Genomic DNA, 10,772 nt, shown 5'->3' with positions numbered 1-10,772 from the left:
TGTGCACCATGTGACCGCTCAGCACCATGTGACCGCTCAGCCCAATGAAACTGATGTGTACCAAGTGACCGCTCGGCCCAATGTGACCGCTCAGCACCATGTGACTTCTGTGCACCATGTGACTTCTGTGCACCATGTGACCGCTCAGCACCATGTGACTTCTGTGCACCATGTGACCGCTCAGCACCATGTGACTTCTGTGCACCATGCGACCTCTCGGCTGGTGCCACCCACAGTGCTGAGTCTGAGGAGCTGCTGTAGTGATAGGAGCAAAAACTGAAAAAAAAACAGTGTAAAAAAGCAAAGTAAGTAGTTAAGCGTTATGTTTATCGTGTTAGGGTCACTAGGGGTTAATTATTGAAGACTTTCTTTCATGGGGAAACCCCTTTAAAGCTGCAACTTCATGGGTGAATTTACTCTTTATAGAAAACGCTTGTGTTGCACCCGGAAGGTCGGTAACAATATCACAGGGAACACAGTGTCCACCTATAGTTTTACTCTTTATCCTTCCGTACGGAAAGTCCTGAAAAAAATCATCTGGAAACTTTTCTCCATTAGGAACAGAGTTTTGTAAGAAGCACCCGACACAAATCATGAATAAATTTGATTATTTTCCAAGTTGTGATAATTAAGAACAAAACCATTTAAGATCTTAACCCCTATTAATGATGAGACCAATCATAAAGCTTCATGACAATATGTAAAACCATAGAAACTGTAATATGTAGAGTTAGGAGCCCATACATCCAGCATGAAGGGGAGATCACTGAATCCTGTAGACTTGTTTCCTGTCCATGATATCATGGGAATACCCAGTGATGTCATGAGAAGATCCAGTGATGTCATGAGAAGACCCAGTGATGTCATGAGAAGACCCAGTGATGTCATGAGAAGATCCAGTGATGTCATGAGAAGACCCAGTGATGTCATGAGAAGACCCAGTGATGTCATGAGAAGATCCAGTGATGAAATGAGAAGATCCAGTGATGTCATGAGAAGATCCAGTGATGTCATGAGAAGATCCAGTGATGTCATGAGAAGATCTAGTGATGTCATGAGAAGATCCAGTGATGTCATGAGAAGATCCAGTGATGTCATGAGAAGATCCAGTGATGTCATGAGAAGATCCAGTGATGTCATGAGAAAATCTAGTGATGTCATGAGAAGATCCAGTGATGTCATGAGAAGATCTAGTGATGTCATGAGAAGATCCAGTGATGTCATGAGAAGATCCAGTGATGTCATGAGAAAATCTAGTGATGTCATGAGAAGATCCAGCGATGTCATGAGAAGATCCAGTGATGTCATGAGAATACCCAGTGATGTCATGAGAAGATCCAGCGATGTCATGAGAAGATCAAGTGATGTCATGAGAAGATCCAGTGATGTCATGAGAATACCCAGTGATGTCATGAGAAGATCCAGCGATGTCATGAGAAGATCAAGTGATGTCATGAGAAGATCCAGTGATGTCATGAGAAGATCCAGTGATGTCAAGAGAAGATCCAGTGATGTCACAACGAGATCATGTGACTGGGGTCTGTCTTCAGGTCATGTAGGGATCATATACAGGTTTCATGCTTATAGGATAAGGCAGATTATAATATGGCCGATCCTTCGTGAGACTTGTCTCCACTCTGTAATCTATCAATATTACACGTCTTCTTTCATCAGTGAGATAGGAAAACTTCTCCCGTCGTACCTGCAAAATAATGACAACATTGTGAGCCTATGGATTAGCAGGAATGAGCAGGTTATGCGCAGGTTGATTTTCTTGTTGATCAATGAGGATCTGATATCCTGTATAGAAGTCCCATCCTTAGACACTTACCATGTGACGACTCCGTATAACTGGAGGGTTTCACCCACTTTCCTCTCTGTACATTCTTCTCCGGGTGAAAGAAGATGATATAAAGTTTTGGCACGAAGAGACCACCAAGTATGACGAGACCGCAGAGACTGATGGAGGCGCAGAGAGTGATGACCTGAACCTGCAGGAGATACAAGAGATGCAATGTCATCATAAAGGGTCCTCACTGCCCCCTACAGTGTGGAGACCACAGAGGATGACGAGAGCGGAGAGACTGATGGAGGCACAGAGAGCGGTGACCTGACCCTGCTGGAGACACAAGGGGCACAATGTCATCATAGAGGATCTACTCTACAACCACCTACAGTATGGAGACCACAGAGGATGACGAGAGCGCAGAGACTGATGGAGGCACAGAGAGCGGTGACCTGAACCTGCCGGAGATACAAGACACACAATGTCATCATAAAGGGTCCTCACTGCCCCCTACAGTGTGGAGACGACAGAGGATTACGAGAGCGGAGAGACTGATGGAGGCACAGAGAGCGGTGACCTGACCCTGCTGGAGACACAAGACACACAATGTCATCATAGAGGGTCCTCACTACAGCCCCCTACAGTATGGAGACCACAGAGGATGACGAGAGTGCAGAGACTGATGGAGGCGCAGAGAGCGGTGACCTGAACCTGCTGGAGACACAAGGGGCACAATGTCATCATAGAGGGTCTACACTACAACCCCCTACAGTATGGAGACCACAGAGGATGACGAGAGCACAGAGACTAATGGAGGAGCAGAGAGCAGTGACCTAAACCTGCCGGAGATACAAGAGACACAATGTCATCATAGAGGGTCTACTCTACAGCCCCCAACAGTATGGAGACCAGAGGATGACGAGAGTGCAGAGACTGATGGAGGCGCAGAGAGCGGTGACCTGAACCTGCCGGAGATACAAGAGATACAATGGGGCAGATTTACTTACCTGGTCCTGTCACAATCCAGCGGCGCGTTCTCTGTGGAGGATTCAGGTCTTCCGGCGATTCACTAAGGTCGTGCGCCCAATGTCCCCCAGGTGTCGCTGCTGCGCTGAAGTCCGTCGGAGTTTACTGAAGTTCACCAAGCTAGCCTGGGTGCAGGTAAGCGCGTGTTAAGCGACACTTTTTAAAAAAATATACTGCGTTTTTTCCGAATCTGTCGGGTTTTTCCAACGGCCACGTCCCTCGATTTCCATCGCGTGCCTGCCGGCGCCGATGCGTCACAATCCGATCGTGTGCGCCAGAAACCTGGGGCAATTCAGGGAAAATCAGCGCAAAACGGTAATATTCGGGTAACCCGACGGGAAAGCGCGATTTGGGCTCTTAGTAAATGACCCCCAATGTCATCATATAGGGTCCTCACTAATACTCCCTACAGTATGGAGACCACAGAGGATGACGAGAGCGCACAGACTGATGGAGGCACAGAGAGCGGTGACCTGAACCTGCCGGAGATATGAGACACAATGTCATCATAGAGGGTCTACACTACAACCCCCTGCAGCAGTAGTGGCGAACCTATGGCACGGGTGCCAGAGGTGGCACTCAGAGCCCTTTCTGTGGGCACCCAGGCCTTCACCCTAGCACAAAATTTGCTAGACGTGACTCAAGGTTTTCTCCTGCGGTCCAATACTATTTTAAAGCAACACCTTCTTGGCTGCCAGGACTACACGAGAAGCGAGAAGGTATGGATAGAGATGGATTATGGTTGGAGCTCCTGTTCTGGGTCCTCTGATTCTTCCTCTTCAGGGGACCCTGGAAGGAAGCTATAATCCAAATTTTCTTTCTTTTGTATTGGTGTCCTCAGAACGCCAATACGATTAAGACTTATGACACAGTTGGGATTAATAGGTTACTGCTTACAATGTCATCTTGGGACTTTGAAATATAAAAGTAGGTTTTGGTTGTAGTTTGGGCACTCTGTGTCTAAAAGGTTCGCCATTACTGCCCTACAGTATGAAGACCACAGAGGATGACTCTGGTTATAATTGGTTTTAAGTGACACCAGACCTCACAAACATCCAGACTGTTTGAGATCCTGAGAGCTGGAGAACATCCCTGGTGGAATCGAGAGATAAAAAATAAATAAATCCTACTTTCTTGCACTTGCTCCCCATACCCAAGGAGAAGACCACCAGTTGCCTATATTGCCGGCTCTGTGTGACCCCTTGGGAAACCTGTGTCCTCCAGAGACACAAGAGCAAGAGTTGATATCACCTCTAAAGGTCCACATTCTAGCTCGGTGTAAACAAGCAGCCATTGTGCCTACATTATGGAGAGATTTACTAAACCTTTACTAAGAAAACTGGCGGAGAAGACATGTAAATTTCCTCAGTAGTTTGAAGCGTCTTCTGGGCCATCGCATCATCCAGTCAGATCCTCTTAAGTAATCAGGACACAAGGGGGAAGTCTTCTCAGATCCACCTGCTTTACCACATGCTACTGGCAGAAAGGAGATAATGTAGAATGTGCTTAGCTCCTGCTGCTCTGTAACATTTAGTAACATTGTAATATTTAGTTATGAAATGAAAATACTGGAAATCTAATAATAGTGAAAAATTCCCTTTTATATTTGAGGAGTCAAGAACCTTTCCAAACAATTAACCCAATCCATGGTCTCAGTATGATAAAGTAATGTTATGTATGGAGATTTTACCTTGTAATTATTGGAGGTGACATAGTAGACGGGCAGGGAGGACAACCAGATGATGCAGGTGGTGTACATGGTGAATCCAATACATTTGGCTTCATTGAAGTTTTCTGGATACTTGCGGGTCTTGAAGGCGTAGACTGTGCAGAGGAGAATGAGGAGGACATTGTACCCCAGGGAGAGCAGTATCCTGATGTCTCCTGATTTACACTTCAGAATTAAGATTTGGTTAATGGGAGATGGGATCTCAATGACCTCAGCCGGGTCTACAATCAGCCATATCACCAGCCCCAGGATCTGGCAGGTGATGAGGGCCAGGCAGATAGACAGCTGGGACGCCAGGTTGATGTAGCGCGGCGGTGCAATCCCCTTCTGGGCGCTGTTGAAGATGCGGGTGATACGATTGGTCTTGGTCAATAAGGCAGAATAACAAATAGCGAATGATGCGGCAAGTCCCAGGCGTCGGAGACCACAGATGACAACAGAAGGATGAGCAATGAAGATAAAAGTCATGATATAGAGGAGCAGGACTCCACTCAGCAGGATGTAACAGAACTCTCGCCCCGAGGCCTTCACTATTGGGGTGTTGTTATTCCATAACAGGACTCCGCCCACAAAGATGGTGGAAAGTATTCCCAGGCCGGAGAAGCAGAGCGATCCGATAGCCAGTCCATCCCCCCACCGGATGTAATCTACAGGGAGCTCGGAGCAGTTATTGTGGTCTGTGTCGGGCCGGTACCCGAGGTCACAGGCTTTACATGTGGTCTCATTTATTACAATCTGATTTGGTTGACACTTTTGGCATTCCCAACAGCAAGGATACCCGGGCACAGTCATCTTCTTTTCTTGGTTTCCACAAGTTTTGCCACAGCTGGATTCAGGCGCCGTGTTATTCTCCCACATAATCTGATTGCTGTTGAGTGTCAGCTTCTCTGCCCAGGATCCAATCTGCTGGTACTGGAAGCTTCCATTGATCTCCTGGATGGTGAAGATGTCGTATCGGGCAGGTCCATAACTATTGTGGTCAAACTTCACCGTGTACTGAACATCCGGAGGAATTAATGGAGCTGAGGAGGAAACACAATATTTCACATGATAGAATATATAACATATGGAGAAACATTTCTTACCAAAATATCTCATTCCTTTATTGTAGAGGCAGAATATAAAGGTAGAGAGAGGAATCCTGTGACTACTCAGGCACTTAGTATCTGTGTAACACTCACTGCAATACACCTGTGATTAGCTTGTACAAGTGGTTCCTCTATTACTTTGCACAATAACACCTTTTGGTAGCAGTCAAATTATTCCATTAAATAGTTTCCATGATCCACACATAATAAAATATTGGTCCCTGCGACTATTACCTACAGAGTGGCCCTGGGATTTTGGGACACGTGACAATTTTGGCTAAAATTGGCTACTGCAGAGCCCTGTTCCTATATTGGATATTGAGTGGGCATTGTTACAATATTGGCTACAGTGGGGGCACATTACTATCTTTACTACTGTGGGGGTACTGTTACTATATTTGATATAGTTGGTGCATAATAGTCATATCTAGATCATTAGTAAGAACTGAACTGAGAAACTACATGATTTGCTTAATCTGCGCAGTTGAGTTGTGGCTGGAAGAAGCTGACATGGTGGTCAGGTAAAAGAATAAAATGAAAAAGACTCATCCAATCAAAGACATCACATACGAGTCAACAGATTTACAATACAATACAATAAGGGTCACCCGTGAGTTCACATTTCTGCAAAATCTCCTCTCTGTTGTCTTTTGCATTCAAATATCTCTTTATTAATTGTTGTAAATTATTCTAACTATTGTAAAGTTTAATATATACAATGTACAAAAAGATCGACACAATTAACAATGGAATCCTAAGCCTTCCCTAGGAGAGAAAGATAAAAAGATTGAAACAAAACTCAAACAAATTTTAGAACCACTTTCCCCAATTTATTTACATTTTTTTCAATTGTTTAAAGGAAATCTACCATCGGGAATCTACTTTCTAAAGTAGTTTCCGTGGTAGATTCCACATCCCTGCACCATCCCCAAACCATGTTAGCTATTATGTAGCCTTTTGTAAAATAAAGTTTATTTTATCAATATGCAAATTAGCTAAGGGGGCTACTGGGACCTTGGAGTAGCTTCTGTGAGCTCTGGTGGCAAAGGCTACTTCACGGCACCTGTAGCTTCTGCAGATCCGCTTACCTGTTAGTCGTCTTGAATGCGTGCGCTGTATTTTGGCTTCTGACACTTCGCCACCAGCAGCAGGGGAGCTCTACGCATGCGCTCCCATTGCACTGCTGGCAATGCACCCACAGCTACTGAGCTCTGCACATGCGCAGTGGCTCCTTTTCCTCTGCTGGTTATGCGCAGTTCTGTGCTGGAGAGTTACAGAAGACAAAGCACCTGCTTGGGTTACAGAAATGTGTTCACAGAAAAATACTACAAACAGGCAGGCAGATCTGCAGAGGCTACTGAAGGCGTGGAGTAGCGTTCACCACTGGAGCTCATAGAGGCTACTCCATGCCTCACAAAATGGCCCCTGATCAAACTTTTAGCTCCAGGGTTCTTCCACAGTAGCTGCATTAGACAGTCTGAGATTTTTGGAGACATTTGCCATGGCGTGTCATGGGAAATAAAGCACATACCACTGTGTCAGTGACTTGGTTTACAATCTGGATGCACTTATGGACAATGGATAAGAGGATTATGAAGCCGATAGAGGCAGTGCTATTGTGGTAATGGACAGGAAGGATTATATAGAGGAAATTCTTAGCCAACAATCAGACACACAGGAATACAGGAAACTCCGGAATAACCCCACATCCATACGAGCAGCTAAAATAAAGGAAACCCTTAATGATCATCTTGTGAAACAGGTGATTGATCAGAGAAGATACAACCAGAACCCTGTGACCCCTGTAATCTAGATACACAAGAGGCTAGACAAACCCACAGGAAGGCCCAGTGTGGCCTCCACTGATTCTCATACATCCCCATTTGCAATATTTCTCAAAAAAATCCTCTCCCTGCTGGTTAAAATGATGGCAGCTTTATTACTAGACACAAATCATTTTCAATCAGTCTATTTCTCTCCAAAGCACAACTGGTTACCAGGGACGTCACAAGCCTTTATACGGCCAGTGAACATGACAAAGGCATTTTGGCTGTAGCTGAACTACAGAATTATTTCTTTTTCCAGGATACATTTTATTTACAGACTTGTGGCACCGCTATGGGGTCTATTACAGCCCCAATGCCTATATGGCATACTTTGAAGAGCACTTCATATACCGTATATACTCGAGTATAAGCCGACCCAAGTATAAGCCGAGGCCCCTAATTTTACCACAAAAACCTGGTAAAACCCTATATATTTTTTACTCGACTATAAGCCGAGTTTGGGTTTTCAGCACATTTTTTTGTGCTGAAAAACTAGGCTTATACTCGAGTATATAAGGTACCCACCTTCTCTACTGCAGACACATGACAACACACGGTGCAGATATAGTGATGAAATTGTGTGCACATTGGATGGTTCACCACAGTCCTATTGGAATTTCAAGAACTGATCAATCACATATGACCCTAACCATTAACCCTTTTCTATATTATAAGTCTCATTTTCTGTCCTACGGACAATAATTCTCATCGCTGTTCAGGTCTTGTTCTCTCGGGAGATGTACAGTAAGTGGGTTCAAACTGGAAATGTTTTCACCGAGGCTTAGTAAATCAGCACCACTATTAGGAATGAATTGTACTTTAATCTTAGCACCATTAATAAAATAAAAAAGATCTCTGTCTCCTATAAAATAACTTTTAGGAATTAAATAATTTAATTCCCTGCCCGTGTAAATATTTCAGTGAAATTCTGATCATTTAGCTGATGTTTTACTACAGTGTATAAGTCTGGCCAAGCACCTTGCACCAGTCCTCTCTCCTGTCCAGGACTTCTGGCCCCTACACTGATACATCCCAGACCTGACATCAGATTCCCCCCTGCCCCCAGTGTAATAACCTCTGGACGTCCCATTCTCACCGGTAAATCTTGTCTGTCGTTGAAATGTCATGAAGATGTCATTGTGCTCCCTCACACAGTCCGCGCTCATATCGGGGCAGGTGGAGGAGGACATGTTCTGCAGGGCGTGAGCGATGGCGTACACTGCGTTCACGAGAAACTGGATCTTGGGTGAAAATTTTATTTTTTCCCTAGGCTTTGAAAAATCATCAGAAAACAAGGGTTTGATCTGTGGATCTGTATTATAGGGGTTTGCTTCCGTCTTTGTCTGGAAATATTCTATAAATCTGTGCAGGGGATGAGACTGGATGTCCACGGCAATGACACGTCCTACAGCTTTATTATATGTCTTCAAAAACATATCTGGTAATTTCCAGGGAGTGACGACCACCCAGGTGAAGGAGAAATTGTGTGCATAAGAAGCAGTCATGAGTTCTTCGAGAAGACTTGGCAGAACAAACAGAACCAGCACTTGAGCTCTGGGGTCATCCCGCAGGCTCCTGAAGTCCATCATGTAGTATTTTACGTTACTTATTATTACACTGGCAGCAAAACAGATCTTATGATATTCGGCTTTTCTCTTGAATTCTTCTACAACTGATTCAAAAGGGTAGTACGAAGCCACAATGGAGACGTAGGTCCAACCATGATGGATGAGGAGATCTATAATAGCTTTAAACTGATATGAGACAGGGGGCACCATGTTTAGGAGGAAAGATTGTTTGGGTAATTGTGATTTGCCGATGGTATAGGTGATTGCTGGGACTTTTAAACTTTGGATGTAAGGAAGAGTCTGAAAAGCAAAAATATAAGTCAATGTCATGAGAAGAAGAGCAGAAATGAACATGATAATACGAAAGATCTTCCCAGGGTGGAGCTGCTGCTAAGACCATCACTTGGGGAGAGGGTGGGGGGTATTTATCAGGGCTTCTACGCCACACTCTAAAATAATCGCAAATCCTTGCTTATTGCCTGTACTTGCGATTATTAACTTCTTTCTGACACCTCTATGCCAGGTGGGGGGGGGGACGTGGCCATCTGGGGAATCGGTGCGGTGGCAGGAAGTGGGCTGGCGTGGGGCTTTCCTGTCCCTGAGCCTGGACACTCATATGTGAAAAGTCACCGGCTGCGTTGATAAATAACCCCCCAAAATGTCTATGTGAACAGTATTTCATTTCAATGTAGACAGCACCATACATTTCCCTTGTCAGGGCTCTACAGGAATATAAAACACCGATTTCAATTGATTATAAGAGATCAAGGTAACAATTGTCCAAAACGAAACAACAAATCAAGAAACGGATACGTAGAATACATGTACACTTAATCATCAGTGCCTAATATCAGGACATCGTACCTGATCAATTACAAAGTCGCTTTCACCTCCAACGACCGCTGCTATAGTTGAATTCATCACACGTTCCGGTTTTGACCCTATTATTGTGTCACAGATGAACCTGAAGGATGAGACCAGTTTTATCCCTGGAAGAATATTGGAATTTCTATTAATTTCTTCTATGGCGAATCTCATGGCTTCTGATAGCTGCACACGTTCATCCAAATATGATCTTTTGTTCAGCGGTTGATAGGATCCATAGCATTTTTCATCATCTGCGAAAACCCAAAGAATATCCAGTTCTGGTTCTGTAGACTGGTCCCCAGACACATGACCCCCATTACTGCATAGAACTGCCAGGGACAGTAGAGTCCAGAACAAGGCGGCCATCGATGGAAAGACCCGGACCTCAGAGACGACCTCCAGAAGAGATGAGGAGAGAACTTCCTGCGCTCTGTTTGAGGCCTAAAATGAGAAGATAAGAAATGATCCGTGGCTGTGATACTGTAAGAGATATATTCCTCTACAGACGCCATCTTGGACCAACTGGACGCCATTTTAGTCTTATGCTGACCACTGTCAGCCATGTCATGATTCAAACTGCATTCTGTGTGAACTGTTTAGAAATGACTGTGTCTTCGCTACTGCTACCTTATCTTTTCTGCAGCTTCTCTGCTTGAAGGCCATGTTGTGACTTATCCAGAGCTAACACAAGGACAATTAGTATAAACATTCTGTTTATATGAGAACAAGGCCTCTGGAGGAAGCGATGTATAGCTCATCTACATTTTGGTAGAATGTCTTAAAGAGGATGTCCTGTTATATTCATGATGGCCAATAGCATTGCAGTATTCTATCACCTTTTCACGTCCCTATGCAGATGATGGGGCAGATTTACTTACCCGG

The 10,772-nt window shown here is 44.5% G+C and overlaps 1 protein-coding gene across 1 annotated transcript; it reads right to left on the bottom strand.

Annotated features, from left to right (window-relative positions):
• Positions 1-1,608: 1,608 nt before the first annotated feature.
• LOC140104623 (metabotropic glutamate receptor 2-like) lies at positions 1,609-10,061 on the bottom strand. The gene is made up of 5 exons (XM_072128240.1): positions 9,888-10,061; positions 8,552-9,323; positions 4,503-5,563; positions 1,832-1,991; positions 1,609-1,702 (listed from the first exon to the last, which is right to left on the bottom strand). The coding sequence occupies exons 1-5, from the start codon at positions 10,059-10,061 to the stop codon at positions 1,671-1,673; spliced, it is 2,199 nt and encodes a 732-aa protein (XP_071984341.1). The 3' UTR covers positions 1,609-1,670.
• Positions 10,062-10,772: the final 711 nt, after the last annotated feature.

The sequence above is a fragment of the Engystomops pustulosus genome, chromosome 10, assembly GCF_040894005.1.
Source record: "Engystomops pustulosus chromosome 10, aEngPut4.maternal, whole genome shotgun sequence".
Lineage (NCBI taxonomy): Eukaryota > Metazoa > Chordata > Amphibia > Anura > Leptodactylidae > Engystomops > Engystomops pustulosus.
The sequence above is the reverse complement of the archived record's forward strand: the minus strand, read 5'-3'. Positions and strand labels throughout refer to the sequence as shown.